Genomic DNA, 16,950 nt, shown 5'->3' on the forward strand with positions numbered 1-16,950 from the left:
TTCTACCTTTATAAAAATTGAGAAAACAAAGATAAAACAACAAGGCTGAAAAACAACAACACCTGGATCCTTTCATTCAATGCTACCAAGAAACTGAAAAATACTAAAAATCCAAAAAGACGACATAGAAATTCACATTTCATTTACTAGGTCAATCTATACAAATACGTGAAATGCATTGCCTTGGACGTTTCAGAAAAATAGTAGCAAAATAATGGAAAATTTCAAAAGACATAAGTCAAAAAATATTTACTAATCTGCACTTTAAAATCAATACTAATAGAGCACTTGCCTTCACTGATGAAGTTCAAAAGACAAATGGATAGTTTTTTGGACCTTCTGTGGGATTGATAAGCCTTATATAAGAGTGGGGAAACATCAGTCTAGAAAACACGTGCTTCACCTAAATTAAGTGTTAGCTAAGTCTCGTCAGTCTTAAAAACAAACACAACAAAAACCAACCAAACAAAAAAGGACAAAGAATAAGGTATGAAGTTACATAAAACTGAGAGCAACCAAAGCATTTATAATGAACGCAAAAGATCAAACTTCCTTCTTCTTGCTATGGACTAGGAAACATCTCATTTCAATTGAGAAGCATATGACACCTACCCAGAACTTGGGCAATTTGTACAGAACAGTAATGTGGCTCTCAAACCATAGATATATAAATGCCACTGCCAAAACAAATATGGATATGTCTACTCAGTGGTTTGAATTATACATATGGGAATGCAGTGGTGGGAATTGCTCAGGGATTTGTATGCAAGGAATAAAGAAAAAAATCAAATAGAGGTGCATGAAACAACCAGGGTGGGAAAAGAGAGAGCAGCTCCAGACAATTTAGGTCTGCATAGTAGGTGCCCTTGAGGGAAACCTGGAGACAGGAATCTTCAGATCATCAGCTAAAAGAAGCCCCCAGATCTGAATGAGACTCTTCCGTTTGTCTTTTCACATAATACGGGAAACACTACATCCACTGTAAGCACACAAGAATACAAAAGAATGCTTGATTCCATCACCTACTCTGCTTCCCCCACAAAAACCTGAAAGACGTCATGATTTGGTTGGCTGTCAGGATTAAAAGGCAGTAACAAAATGAAGATGTTTCATACAACGGAATCAAGCCCAGGGAAAGAAACTCAGTATGAAAAATAACTTTGTAGGAATATATCAATACAGAAAAGAAAAAAAAAAAAGATAAAAGCGTACTGAGATAATCACTAGATTGTAAATAAAAAAATATTCTGTCTTTCCCATAAATGTGACTCCAACTAGAAAGGTAGGCTTTTATAACTTAAATGCTTTAGGTATCATAGATTTTTCAATTTTACTAGTTTTATGAAATTTAACACGTGGGTAGACAAGTGAGACCCAAATTAGCGTCCCTGTTGAAGAGCAGGCTACAATATGAGCTCAGCTACGTTAACTGGACAGCCCCTTCACTGGACAGCTGAAGAGAGAGATATTAAAACAGAGTTCTCAACTTACTGTACATAGCATAATTCAACTATGAGAGAAGAAGGAACATGAAAAACGCCTTCTTATCATTCTCAGCTGCTTGAGAACTACTTATCTATATAGTTCTTACTACTTATCTATGACCAGCAACCATTAAAATGCTAGATTTTGTGCTTAGCTGTTCTGTATCTCAACTGGCTCTGGACAAAATTATATATTCTACTAAAACATTAGAATTAGTTCATCTGAGAAACCAATTTTCTTTTTGCCTGGAATGGCTATCCCACTGATATTGAATACTGCGCTTTTAAAAATATAGTGTTCACGAGGAAACGTGACAGAAGGTACTTGCTCTTTAACCATGCTTTATGAGAAAAGGGCTACATTTATAAAAGCAAATATTAATAACTAAAATACTCTTTGAAGTCAAAGACTGGTTTGGCTGATATTAAAGATATAAGCAGCTGTACAAATACCCAGGGTGCTCTCCCTCTAGATACCTTGCAAGTTCTTAGATTTTGCTATAACCAGGCTTAAAAAGGAAATGCACTGTAGAAGGAAAGGTACCATACCAATAGAAAGGTACCTTTCTATTAAAATTTCTAAATTATTGTTGTGCACACTGATGCAAAAATATAGATTGACGACACTGTTTATAAAGTGACAATTTTAAAAATCTATTTTATATTTTAATAGTTTGAAATCAACCACGTTTGTACTGTCTAACTTAGGAAAATCCTGAATTAAGCTTATGTAGACTGTTTATATTATTTTTAAAAATGGAACATTTTGTACAGCATAACTACAATACAGAATAAGTTATGCCATAAATATTACAGCAAAATATATTTACTTTATATTTAGGACCTGTACTACTTACAGCAAAGTTGCTCTGTGCTGCATAATGTAGCGGTGTTGCACCTTGACTATCAGATGGGATAGTTCCAAACTTATTTCTCTCTAACAAAAGATGGACAATCTGTGCATGACCTGAGAAAAATAACATAATAAAAACATATTAATCAAACCCTAAAGTTAAACATTTCCCTAGTAAAAAATAGAAGAAAATTAACAAACTTCAATAAATAAGAGTGTTTGTGTTGCAACTAGAATGCTCTAAACATTATAAGAAAGTCATAAGACTTGCTATTTGAATTAGTAAGCTTGGCATGCACTTTCTTCCCAGTAGAGCTTCAGTTCCCCATTCTGTATCCTCATTTTTGAGGGGCATCTGTAAATCATAATTACCTATTAATAGGAACATGGAGAAAGACCTATTTTGGATTTGTTTTAAAAGAAATCATTAGAGCATTTCCCTAAACAAAGAAACCAGCAGTAGTTGGTCAGACAACTGCAGTATTAACATTATAATGAATGAGACAGACATTTCCAGAAAAATGGATAATCTAATAATCCAGCTGAGATGCTGCATTGGAGTGAGAGGTCAGTCAGAAGCAGTAAAGCAAGCACAGACTGTTTATGATGTGCATTTGTCCATCTACTTTGTTTAAATGATAGATTTAACCATTAACAATTTCATCCTACACGACAGTGTTTTACAGAAATTAAGTGCAGATTCTTTATTTAAGTTTCATTCAAATAAAATTTCCAGTGAAGATGTATAGCAAAATTTGGAGCGTATTCTACTTCCAGCTACCCTATCTGCCATAAACATGGAAACAATAAATTGACACATACAACTCCATCCATCAAAGCAGAACTTTCCACTAGCAGCAAGCCTTTTAATGAAAACACCAACAGTATGTTGGTGCAACAGCTGTGTAACAGATGTGGTCTGCAGCTTTTTATAAAAACCCTAAGTGGGTTAGGCGAGCTGTCGTTTGTGGGCTAGGCGAGCTGTCGTTTGTGAAATGGCATTTTCAAATGTTTATATGTACAGAAGAATCAAAAATGAGAGGAAACGGTCAACTGGGGACAAAAAGGGAGAACTGCTGCTTCAGGATATTTTTTTCTAGCGATGCAGAACCAATAGCTTTAGGGTTTACAGGAAGCTGCTTCTTTCCTTTTAGCAATTTAGACGAGCCTGGAAACAGAACAACACACGCTCTGTCCCCTCCTAACAGGAAATACTGAAACAATGAGAACTAATGTTGCTGTACTCTTCCCATCTCAAGACTAAAAAAACTGAACTGAAAGAGGCACACTGGAAGAAGCTGGTTTTGAGTGCAATCCTGGGAGAAAAATTATGAGAGTACTGAGCCTAGAAGAAAAGCTGCCTAAACTTTCAGAATACAGGACTAGAAAAAGGATCACTGAACTCTGTACTCAGGACAGCAGGTCTACCTAAAGTCTCTTTCAGAATAAATATTTGATAAGGCTGAAAATAATTTTGTACTTGGTGCAACAGTGAATACATCTGTGCAAAGATGGATCTTACCTGGACATTAATTGTTAGATTTTCACTACTGTTAGATTTTCACATTTAAACTCAATTCTTGAGGTCAAGGGTTGTCATTTTTGTAACAGTTTATTTAGAAGAGATACAATTTGGCTGAAACTTTTATGTACCTTCAAAATATAAAAAGACAAGACCAACAATGCCACATAATGCAGCCACATGCAACCCACCACCTTTAACAGAAGAATATTTGTGGCTGTATCCCACCCAGGCCTTCTTTAAAAACTCCTAATGTTAACCCATTTAGAAACATTTTAGATTCTTCTCTATATCCAACATCCAATATCTAACTTAAAAATAATCCTAAAAATTAATCATTATTTACTGATAAGAAGATCCCCATGAGCACATGCCACTGAGACCCCTCAACAACTTCACAAAGTACTCCAGAGGTGTTGGCATTTCCTCCTCCTTCCTCCTTTATTCTACATTGCTTAGATAATTTATTTTTCGTGATTACATAATCTGTTTTTCCAAACAAAAAGTTTCTCTGTTTAATACAATCAATTTCAAAACATGATAAATTTTGCTCATTGAACAGAAACAAGTGATAATGACTTTTTTTCGGAGATTAATCTTAAGGTATTTAAAATGTCTGATAATTTCTCCATAAAAGTTCAGTATCAGCACTTGAATGCAAATGGCAAATTTAAGAACACTCTTTGCTTGACTTTTTCTTTTTTAACTAAATATAATCATACTGCATGTATACTGTCACTAGAGCTGCAGCAACTCGCTCCACGGAGCGATCAGATTCTTTTACTGGCGTTCATTGTCTGTAGTGCCCCAAAGGGTCACAGGGAAGAGAGAGGTCTGTTAAAAGAAAAGTGAGAGTGTTTGAAGGTTCTTCTCTTTTTAGCCAGCAAAAAGTTTACTCTTTCCTCCTGCACTGAGGAGGACAAAGTAGGATGTCAATTTTAAAAATCATTTTATCTTTGTGCCTGTCATTTTATGAATTGCATTTTCCTGTATTTGGACTATTTCTATTTAATCATATCTGCAGCTGTTTTGCAAATATTCAGTTTTGTACTTTGCAAGACCAAACAGTAGGGAATTCACATACACAAGCTTATAATTTACAGAGCATCTGAGCCTCAGGCTAGCAATATGAACAGAAAAAAAAAGCTTTATCTGAATAATCAACGGCATCAAATAGTGAAAAATCTAACTGTATCAAGTTAGGAGAAGCTAGAGTAATTTTTGCCACTAATGAACACTTTTGCTAGCTTACAGGGTCCACTGCATTCATTTCCTCTTAAAGATGACACTAGTAAAATTTAGCAAGATTTCCTGATAATAAGCAAAGTTAAACCCATCTTTTTGTGTTTTTCATAAAAAATGACCAGCATAACATGGAAGAAAAAGAATAATACAGGCAACAATACAGGCTGGGGGCCAGCTGGATAGAAAGCAGCTTTGCAGAAAAGGACCTGAGGATTGTAGTGTACAAGAAACTGAACAGCAGTCAGCAGTTTGTCCCTGTGGCAAGGAGGACAATCACAACTGGGCTGTATTAGCAAGAGCATAGCCAGTAGCTTGATGGAAGTTGATTCTTCCCCTCTATTTGGTCCTTGTGAGACCATGTTTGGGGGACACTGTCCAGCTTTGGGCTCGCCAGTACAAGAAAAACATTAACAGATTGGAGCGAGTCCAGAGGAAGACCACCAAGATAGCTAGGAGGCTATGACATATGAGAAGCTGAGCCAGTTCAACCTTAAGAAGAAAAGGCTGAAGGAAGATCTTATTCTTCTCTACGGCTATCTAAAGGGAGGGTGTAGAAAAGATGGAGTCAGACTCTTCTCAAAGGTGCACAGTGACAGGACAAGAGGCGATGAAGGCAAGTTGCATTACATTTCCATTAGACACTGAGAAAATCTATTTCACCATGAGAGTGGTCAAATACTGAAACAAATGCCCAGATAGGTTGTGGAAACTCCATTCCTGGAGATATTGAAAACTAAACTGAACAAGGCCCTAAGAAACCTCAATTAACCAGACCTATAGTGAGCTGGGGTTTGGACTGCATGACTTGCTTGTGCACAGCAAATAAGCAACTAACAGATAAGCGGTTTGCACAGCCAAATCCAGACTCTGCTTCTAGATCTTCCTGGAACTCCAGGATGTCTGCTGCTGCTGGGGAAGGATAGCTCCTAGAGACTTCCAGCAAACTCTAGCAGTGTCAATGACCCTGTCAGCTATTCCTGATCAAAGGGTGGTTTGACCTTCGGTCCTCAGCTGATTGCTGACTAAAGAGTGTCAAGCACCCATTCAACTGCTACTAGGGAGAGACCTAGTAACTGAGACACCTGCTAGGCCTAGACTGTTGCTTCCAGAAGCAGTAGTTTCCGCAGCAGTTTGCGCAGAAGAGCAAACGGACAGGGCTGGACATTTTGCTGATGGTGGCATATGACTACTCAACAATGGTGGTGATGTGCCACTGGGCAGAGTCCCCAGCGACAACTGAAGTAAATAACCCTGACACATACAGGGCTCAACACAGAGGTCCAGAGGGAGGATACAGCTTTCCAGGTCTCTGCCTGCAAGGAGAGCCCAATGCCTCTTGCTAAGCCTGGGACAGGAGGAAATAGTATCCTTGCCACCTCTGGAGTGCTGTGATTGAGGGGTTGTGTCACCAGGTTAAGGAGCTTCAGCAGGAAGAGAGCAGCACTGGATGGGCCAACCAGGGGTGGGGCACAGATGAATCTGCTATTCATGAAGAAAGAAGAACTGATTAGAAATGTAATAATCAGTAGTATCCTTGGTTTTAGGTACTTTGAACCTGTGGGAGTTCAAGTTCTTGAGGAGAGTGAGAAGTAGCAGAGTACAGTCCCTGGACTCCAGGTGACCAGAGTTCAGTTTATACAGGAAACTGGCAGGTGGGATCCCATAGAGGCAGCTCTGAAGAGTAAAGAAGCTCAGGAAAGCTGGCAAGTCGTCCTGGACAGCATCCTCCAAGTCTAAGAACGGTCCATCCCGATACACAGGAAAACAAACAGACAGATCAGGAGACTGACTTGGCTAAGCAGGCAATCCAAGATGGAGCTCCAATGCAAAAAGGGAGTATACAGGAGGTGAAAGCAGGGACAGGTTACAAAGGAAGAGTTTAGAAACATTGCTTGGACATGCAGAGATGGTGTCAGGAGAGCCAAAGCTCAAATGGAGTTGAGAACTCCAAGGGATGCCACAAGCTGCAAGGAGAGCTTCTAGCTCTCCTTTACCAGGAAAAGGCTGTGCATGGAAAACGTGGGCCTGTTGCCGAATGGGGCAGGTGATTTTGTGACAGCCTACAGATAGGGTGGAGGCACTCAATGCTGACTTTCCCTCAGTCTTCACCAGCAAGGTTTCCTAGGTCTCTGTACTTAGAGAAAGGGTTCAAAGAGGAAGGAAACTACCAGCAATAGAAGAGGGTTAAGTCAGGGATCATTTGAGAGAACTTGAGCCATACAAGTCCATAGAACCAGATGGGATGCATCTAAGGGTGCTGAGAGAACCAGCTGATGTCCTCACAAGGCCACTCTCAATCATCCTGTGGAAAGGTCACAGAGATCAGGGAAGGTCCCCAATGACTGGAGGAAAGCAAACATTACACCCAACTTCAAAGAGGGCCAAAAGAACCTTCTGGGGAACTGCAAGCCAGCCGGCCTTACTTCAGTCCCTGGGAAATTCATGGAACAAGTCATCCTGGAGCATGCTTCTAGGCATGTGAAGGGAGGGGAAGGAGGTGACTGGGAACAGTCAGCATTTACCACCCTTGGTAAATCCTTTAATTTTTTTCTTATAGTTTCTGAATTCCCCTACTCCAATTTCTTTATATATTGTTTAAAGGTTTTTCAAATGTATAAATCTATTTATAGGCTTTTCATTCCATAGTCAGTACACATGTTATTCCTGAACATTTCAAAGGCAACAAAAAATGACTTACAGTTATTTACAGCAGCTGATGAGTTGACCCACTGATTCGTTTACTTGTCAAGTTTTTTGATGCCTCACTGAAGGACAGGAGGCTGGTAGCTTTTGCTGAATGGTAAGTCATTAGGCGCACAAAACTGGTTACTTGATGTCAACAGATTTTACACATTCTCTATTTCCACTTTTTGGAACAGATTTTTAAGAAGCTGAAAAAGCAGCGGATGTTTCCTCTGCAGTCCACATACCTCCCTCTCTCTCTCTCTCTCTCTATCTTCAGTCATGACATGAAAAAGTATGTACTGATCCCCCCCACTTAGGGATTCGCTCTTTGCATTGGCAAATACAATGTTTCTATGTTAGAGTACTTGTATGGAAGTAGAAAAAGGGTAACCCTCCTGAAAAACTGAGTGGGTAAACGAGCAACACACATGCAGAAAAGGGCAGAGACAGTGACCATAAAGGTAGAACATACGACATGACAGTGTGCAAATGTCACATTAATACCACAGCTCATGTGTATATTTATTTTGAATGTGGCATTGCTGATATGGAATAAGCTTGGAAAAAAATCCCAAAACAAAATATCCTCCCTGACACAGGATCCCCAAAAGTAAACTGAAGGAAAATTAAAGGAAAAGGAGGAGATTATAAAAGGCAAATGGACTAAAATGAAATAATGTAAGCAGAGGGACAGAAATAAGTTGGAGCAAACACCCTGACAGATGAAAAAATAATCTAAATTAAGATCTGAACAAAGTAGTCATCAGAATAACCAGTAACAAAATCCCGGTTGCAGTCATTGGCTCTGCCATTCCTTTTCCTGGGAATATCTTTCTTTCCCAAGCCTCAGGCTCAGCAGACATAGTCCTTCTTGAATAATTTAGGATCAGAAGATACCAAATGGCATAATTTAGGCCAGAGAAATCTGATATTCTCCCTATACACTCCCCTTTGATGCAACTGTATCTTCTATAGCTTCTCTCCGTTTGTTCTGGTTCTCCTTGTGGATAATGCCACAGTGTTCCACGTTTCTAATGCTTTCAGTATCACTATCTTCAAGATTACTGAGTAGATTCAATGACAGACCAATGTGTCTTACTTGGCTGGTTGTGCAGCCACAGTAGTATACAACATCAGTAATGCAAGGTCTATGTTGGCACACTTTATCCTTCAGGGTATAATTCACAGGAGGGATACAGACCTCTAGAGCATCAGTTTTTTTGAGTTCTAGTTTCCTGAGAAACCAGTCTATGCGCAAGCATCCATGCAGAAACATATGATATGCCCTAACTGTTCTTAATATTGCCTGCTGTGGTAAAGCATTTTACAATGCTGTAGAGAATCTCAAGCCAAAAAACACTCTACACATGAGCATCTAAAAATGGTCTAGCAGAATCCGAATGCTATTGTTCTAAGAGATTAGTTAGCATAATAATATTTAAATCTAGCCAGGCTGGAATTAAATAAAAAACAGAGACAAAGATTACAAAACACAGACAATTGATTATTAAATGACTTTTGCATTCAGTCAGTTTACCAAGTAAGGCTGCCCAATGAAGAGGAGTCCGAAACAAGTTGTCATAAGATGTCACGTTGCAGCCTTCATAAGAGGTCAGGACATCAACAACAGCTACGTTCCCATCAGCAACAGCAAAATGAAGGGGAGTTCGCCCTTCGTAGTCTTGCCAGTTAAGCAGAGATTCTGTAGGTGCAGCTTCCTTTAAAAACATACAAAAAATTAAAAATATTTAAGCTGAAGAGAAAAACTATATCCTCTTCACAGATTTAAAAAAGAAAAATCTTACAATAAGGAGATAAACTGTCCATATTCAGTAGAAGATAGCTCTAGAACCAAATATAGGTGACCTTCAAATATTTCTTGCATCTTTTTCATAAGAGCTTCCCAATTATTGTACAAGACGTGATTTTTGGTACACACCCTGTGATCTGTAGCGCAAGTGGCTCCTTACACAGGAGCCTTAAAAGACTAACTGAGGCACTTGTGAAAATAACTAGATCTTTTAAGTTGAACATGGTACATATATCTTTGCATTTTTCTCCTAGGACACACTGCTTTTGTACAAATTTACCTTATGGTTTTCATCATAACACTTTTCTAACATCTTAAAATCCCACGATTATCAGAATATTCCCAAAGGAGGTGTCAAGGTCTCCAGCTGGCTGGACAAAAGTAAGATAGAAAGTATTTCTAATGAATACAACTACTATAGGCTAAATTTTGAATAGAAAACATCTTAAAAAGTATTGTGATTAGTCATTTGATCATATAACAGGGCATGAAGAGATATAACTTGATTTTTCACCACATTTTCTTAAAAAAAAGAAGAAAAAAAAAAACACCAAACAAGCAACTCCCAAACTCCCCTGCTGAATTACTTTCACATAAGGCCTATACCTATATAATTTCACATTATAGTAGTTTCCTCTCTCATCAACTTTATTCTAGACAGATTTCTTTTCAACATCTTCTCAGGCTAAAGAACAGAACAGGTACAAACAAACATCGTTTTAGCACTGCAGAGATCTCCAAACTGCCGATGTCATAAACCCTCATGAGGTACAAAATTTAAATTTCATTTTCTTGAAAAAAGAGATATCTCAAAAAAAAAAAAAAAAGGAAAACAAGAAAATATAGGAATTCAGGTTGCAGGACACTAAACATCTGGAGTACAAGCAGAATGTTAAAATGAGGACTTAAATAAGCTATAGGGAGAAAGCCTACTATTATCTTCAACAACTCAGAACTGAAGTCAAGAGAATCCTGTGCCACAGAAAAAAGGAATTTAGTCCTGAAATTTTAAGCCACAATAACTTTCAACAATAGCATGAGCCTGAAACCACGGGGATAATTGAGGGAAAAAAAACATCCTGAAAATATAGTGCCAGACCATGTCCTATAACAAGTTTATGAAACAGCAGGGGGAGAGAAAGAGAAGAAGGGAGGAGGAGAAAGACTCTGATCAATGCATCTTGCTACCAAAACAGACTTTTCCTACTGATCTCAATAGCTCCACGAGCACTTGCATTATTTAAAATGCAGTAATTATTACGTATAAAAATAACATCTCACATTGAAGATGATAAATCAAGAAGTTGAAAGTCAAGAAATTCCAGAATTATGGTTTCTATCACAATGTTAATTTACCAAGGTTGTATATTCTATAAGTTTTATTTAGTAGATTAAAAAATAAATACATTTAGAGTTATATTTAACCATAATTCCTAAGTGCAATCTGGCTAAATCTTACTGTCTTACTTTTTAACAAGGCCAACTTAAACTTCCTAATATTTGATTACTTCATTTTAATTCAAACATCCACATATTTTATAAACTATACATAATCACTATGAAAATGCTCTGTCTTAGGTATTTGAAAAATCTGTTGCAGTACTTTGTATCAGTAGTATTAGTTAGCAATACCGTGCTAGAAAAAAATTAACGTACTCAAAATATACTGTAGTTCATTATGATACGCAGCCACTAGCACAATCACAGGTTAGAAACATAACAAGCTGATAAATGTGAATTTGTCTTACTAAAAATAAAATTGAAGTTAATGTTGTTACATATACAAACCATAATAATCAAAGCATGAATACTGCTTATTCTAACAAGTATTCAAAAGCACTTGATCTGAGCCATTACAGTGAAAAGTGAAGTTTCACGCTCTTCCCTTTCTTTAATACCTCTCAAGACACAGCCAACCGACATTATGCTTGCTTTCAGTCTATTTAAACTGCTCAACAGAGGGAGCATAGAGCCCACTGCAAAAAATTCAGAAGGGATCTTTATGAGAATCATTTTTAAAGAATGACTAAGTATGAATGACAATATGAATAGAAGTTATTACTGAAATTCTAACTGCACCAGAGGAAAATGTATTTGAACGGAATAAATAGATTTAAAAAAAAAAAAATCAGCTTTTTCTCTTTATCTATAATTTATTGATGTGATCAGGAAAGCTAATTTTTGATCCTTCCAAAACACAAACCATTTAACAAAAGATATGAAATAAATGACTCAAAAACCTGTGTCTGAAAGCCACTGATGTTCCACAGAACACATCCCCATAACCTGCAGTGTTACTTTACTATTAAAAGTTTTTTTTATCACTTTGGAAAAGTCACTACTTACTTTCTACTCCGTAAGCCTTGTGTGCTCCGTTCTCATTATGTTTCATGGATTTCAATATCAGATGCAATCAGTTGTGCCACCCCTGCAAATTCAACCTACTTTTTCAGCATTTGGTTCTCTTTTCTTTACTATTTATTTTCACACTGCCCAGAAGCTCTAGTTATTGGTCAAGATTCCACTGGGCTAACTACTGTGTTAGAAAAGGGAGCTAATTTAGCTCTAGCCCACCTTAACACCAGTGCCTAAAGTAGACGAAGCCTGCAGGCCGCAGAATGAATCGTAAATGAGCTCGAGAGACATTGCTGAGGATGCGACTGCAAAACCAGCTAGAACCAGCCCTCAAAGGCACAGCGCACAACGGACAGAGGTAACGGTTTACCTTCGGATAAGATAAGGCACTATGAAGCAGGAACACAGCAACCGTCCCGGGATGTAGACGTGAACCAATCAAAAGAAAGAGACCACCGACTCAGTAAAGAAGACTGTCACTAGCAGGCGGGGAAATCTGATGGTAAGGAGAATAATTACTCCAAAATTTCTTTGTTCAGGATCCCTCCCCAGAGGCACCCAGCTTGAGCTGTTACTTTGCTGCCCCATCGTTTAAATAAATAACTATATTCACTGTTAGACGTACGTGAGACTCTGCTCCTAGGAAAGCCAGGGTTGAACTACTTCCAAAATAAGTGTACAAACACAAAACAGAAAAGGGATCCATGCTCACTTTTATGAATTAAAAAAAAGAAGCAATAGATGGATACATTCAGAAAAGGGAGCACAGAAAGACAAGACAATATTTTTCAGTATCGTAGGCTGTGGTCTCAATAAAATCAGCAGCTTAACTGTTGTCAAGTTTTTGTAAAGCAGCAACGGAGAAGTCTGAGAAACACCCTAGAGAATAACAATTTTTTGTGGATTTCTTCCAAAATGTTAAAGATAATATGAGAGAAATAACATCAGTGTTGTTCTTCATAATTTAGTAAATGGGCAACAAAGGTTGCCAATGCAGATTGACCAGAGGTAGATGTCAATATCTAACTGTTGTCCAAGCAATGTGTCATGCAGTTTACAGCTTATACCACTCTATAGTGAAAATGAAGATAAATGGTTTGTGTTGGATGTAATAAAAAATGAGAGGCAACAGTGGCACAGTCAGAGTGGTAGGCCTTTTGCACTGCTATCATCACAAGATAACATATTGGTGAATGCAGGTAAGTCATGACACAAGATGGCAGAAATTTTAACTGTATGGGTACATACCTCTGCCCAGAGAGGTAGTGGAGTCTCCTTCCCTGGAGATTTTCAAAACCCGTCTGGATGTGATCCTGGGCAATATGCTCTAGGTGACCCTGCTTGAGCAGGGAGGTTGGACTAGATGATCTCCAGAGGTCCCTTCCAACCTAAACGATTCTGTGATAGGTTAGAAACATCATGCAGAAAGAATCTGAAAGGCTATGGAGTTAACCTGGATGTGAAAATCTAGAGGGATGAGAATCAAAGATGATGCTTGGACAACAGATCTGGAAACTGGGTAACATGGTAAACAGTAACAAAGAAATGACGGGAAGATTGCAAGGTCTGCTTTAGCTGTGTTGACGTAAACCCGCTAGGTAGATATCTAAAAAGAAAGGTATGAAAAGCACTTCAGTCTGGACACAAGATAAGATTGTACTAAAGAGTGAAGCTCAGAGGCATCAACAAAAAAGATGGTAGTTACACTCAACAGATTCAATCAGCCTGATTACCTAGTCAAATGCTTCCGTATCATCAACTTCTACAGCATATTCTGTAAGCTAAATTATTTCTCCATTTAAAGCAGCACTATCTTACTCCTACGAATAAGCATACAAAGGTATAACTATCTGGCATATTAGCAATTTTGCTGATGCATGAAAAAGCCTAGATGAAATCAAGAGCATGTTCTTTTAACTGTCAGAGTAAATAATGAACAAAAAACCTTGATATGATCAGGCTTCTGTATTACTGAAACAGAATCTTTGAGATCACTTTCAGTAACAGATGAATGTTTTTTAAAAGTTGAAAAATATCTATCTTGAATAGTTCTGAAAAAGTCTAAGCTTGAAAATATGAAAACAGCAGTCCTTTCCCATTTCTCAGCAAGTTTCTTTCTCTGGTCTAGCAAAAAAATACATGGCATATATAAACTAGAACTAATTTAAACTATTTGTAACAAATCTTTTCACGACTGAGTCCTAATTACAAATATCTTGAATAAACAGAAGCAATATGGAAATGAAATTGCATTAATATAACATTGGAAACTCCTCAAAAACTATTTTATAGTGAAAAAGACAATAGTAACATTATTACTGTGATGGGGGGGGGGGGGATTGAATTTTCATAGCCCATAGGTTAAGTTCTCAACTTGCAAGCTAATCAGACAGACATAGACTAGTTAGCTTACAATCAATATGCTTACTTCTGAAACAACTTTAAAAGACAGAGATTGTTGCAATATGTTGTATTTTTCAAAATTCCTGAAGTTCAGTGATTTCCACAGAATAAAAAAAATCAAGGTAAAAATCAAGGTAAAAATCAAGGTAAAAATCAAGGTAAAAATCAAGGTAAAAATCAAGGTAAAAATCTATACTGTAGTCAGTATAGTTGTCAGTGAAGAAAATGAAATTGAAATGCTGCAAAAAATAACATGCCATGAAGGAAGGACTATTTAATCTGTACAGAAAGACTTTTGGAGAGTCTCTCACTAAACTGACCAAAGGCTCGCCAATAATCGATCAGATATATCCTACAATTCTGACTCAACAGTCAGAAATTAGACTGTTCAATATAGTTAACTGGAAGCAAACTTGCAAACAAGGAAGAAAAAGGCACACAGCAAAACTCACTGCGCAGGAGGCAACTGACTGGCTATTTGACTGGCTATTTTAATTATGAGAACTTGCAACCTCTTCCTCCCTCCTTCCCCTAAAAATGCAGAGTTAACACACCAAACTAATATGAACAGTATTCATAACCCATGATTTATAGCAAAGATATTCACTAGTACTTCAGGAAGGTAAAAAATATTTGTATCACAGTAAAGAAATACATACAAAATAGACTTTCTTACCAGAATACATTTCACTGTGTGAACTGCACTAGGGTCCTTGTTGTTAGCTGCCCAGTGAAGTGGGATTTTTCCTTCAATATCAGGGATTCCAATATTTGAATCATGCTTTATGAGAAGTTTCACGTGCTCTGGGTTATTGTAGTAGGCACTCCAGTGCAATGCAGTTTGCTGGGATACAACATTCACAAGTTTTACAAAAACGTCAAAAAAGGAACAGAAGATGTGAAGTTCATTAGAACCTAAAATACATTCATGAGATTTAGATTATATTTTCACAGAATCACATAGAACAGTTGACACTGGAACAGACCTCCAGAGACCATCTAGTCTAATCCCCTTGCTGAAAGCAGGGTCAGCTAGGGCAGGTTGAGTTCTGAGAATCAGCAAGGATGGAGCCTCCACAACCTCTCTGAACAATCCATTCAGCGCTTGACCACCTTCACTGTAAAATAGTTTTTTCTTAAAACGGAATTTTCTGTATTTCCATTTGTGCCCATTGCCTCTTGTCATTCACTGGATACTACTGAGAAGAGTCTGGCTCCATCTTCTTTACACTCTCCCATCAAGTATTTACACACATTGGCAGTATCCTCCCAAGTCTTCTCTTCTCAAGGCTAAACAGTTCCAGTTCTCTCAGCCTCTCCTAGTAGGACAGATGCTCCAATCTCTTAATCGTCTTTTTGGCCCTGCACTGGATTCGCTCCAATGCGTTCATGTCTCTCTTGTACTGGGGAGCCCAGGCCTGGATACATCAGTTGTGTCTGGACATTCCAGATGCGTTCAAACACACCACTGTGTCTGGACACTCCAGATATGGTCTCACCAGTGCTGAGCAGAGGGGAATAATAACTTCCCTTGACCTACTGGCAACCGTCTTCCTAGTACAACCCAGGATGCTGTTGGCCTTCTTTGCTACAAGGGCACACTGCCGGCTCATGCTCAACTCAGTGTCCACCAGGACTCCCAAGGTCCCCCTTGGCCAAGCTGCTTTCCATCCTGTACTGATGCATGGGGTTATTCCTTCCCAAGGGCGGGACTTAGCACTTCCCTTCGCTGAACTTATTTTTGAACTGAATTTTACTGAGCTTTCTTGAGCCATCTATATAACACTTCAAAGTGCAGAAAATAATTATTTGTAGTGGTATCACAACATGAACTGTAATCTATTACAGTATACAAATAACATAAGTCTCTGAATAATATGCATGACCTATAGAGAGTTCCTATATGGAACTCTCATTCCACTGATATCTTCAATAAGCGTAGCTTTAGGCTCTAGGTAGATCTGAAAATTATACAAACCAAACTGCGAAGATTATGATATCCTCCTCATTTGTTTTACTGATTACCAATAGTTATTACTCCAACAAAGATATTTACAACACAAGAATATATGTTCTAAAGTTACTGTTTTGGAGGGTATCATGGATCTCAGTGCAGTCATGGAAGTCATTCAGGCAGATAAGACTTTATTTTTAGAACACCACCATTCATTCTGCATGAATCCTATGATTCCTTGTGCTCCTGTGCAAGACATGCAGACAAGCCATGATACTGCCCCAGTTCCCTTACAATGCTGAGTAGAATCCCAAGATATCTGGAAGCCAGGGATGGACAGTTATCAAATGATCTACATCACACTGAAAAACTAGCTAACACAGGGTAGAGATAACAGTCCTGTATTTTTCAGGTATGCAACAGTCTTTGTCTCTCACTGCTGCTGTGTGGTAAGGGACATTCTGTAAGGATGACGGGCATTAATCCCTTGAACAATGAGTAAGTGAGCAATCTTTCGTTAAAACTTCGATAAAGACAACTGACAAAAAAATGGAACACATGTACCTAGAGTGGGTGACAAATCAAAATCACTGGAAAACAGGCTTTAAACAGGTTTTAAACAAAACTGACCTGATCAAG

The 16,950-nt window shown here is 38.0% G+C and overlaps 1 protein-coding gene across 13 annotated transcripts in view; it reads right to left on the minus strand.

The window, feature by feature from the left end:
* Positions 1 to 16,950, minus strand: part of INVS (inversin) — a 119,199-nt gene that overhangs the window by 43,044 nt on the left and 59,205 nt on the right. For 8 of the 13 annotated variants that reach the window (XM_068936340.1, XM_068936337.1, XM_068936333.1 and 5 more), the window contains 3 exons: positions 15,034 to 15,201; positions 9,327 to 9,507; positions 2,342 to 2,451 (listed from right to left, as the gene is read on the minus strand). In XM_068936340.1, coding sequence (XP_068792441.1) covers positions 2,342 to 2,451; positions 9,327 to 9,507; positions 15,034 to 15,201 — 459 coding nt within the window. Of the gene's footprint in view, positions 1 to 2,341; positions 2,452 to 9,326; positions 9,508 to 9,879; positions 9,935 to 15,033; positions 15,202 to 16,950 lie in introns of those variants that run through there. The other 5 variants (XM_068936343.1, XM_068936342.1, XM_068936338.1 and 2 more) reach the window with 2 other exon arrangements.

This window comes from Struthio camelus, chromosome 2, assembly GCF_040807025.1.
Source record: "Struthio camelus isolate bStrCam1 chromosome 2, bStrCam1.hap1, whole genome shotgun sequence".
In the NCBI taxonomy this organism is placed as follows: domain Eukaryota; kingdom Metazoa; phylum Chordata; class Aves; order Struthioniformes; family Struthionidae; genus Struthio; species Struthio camelus.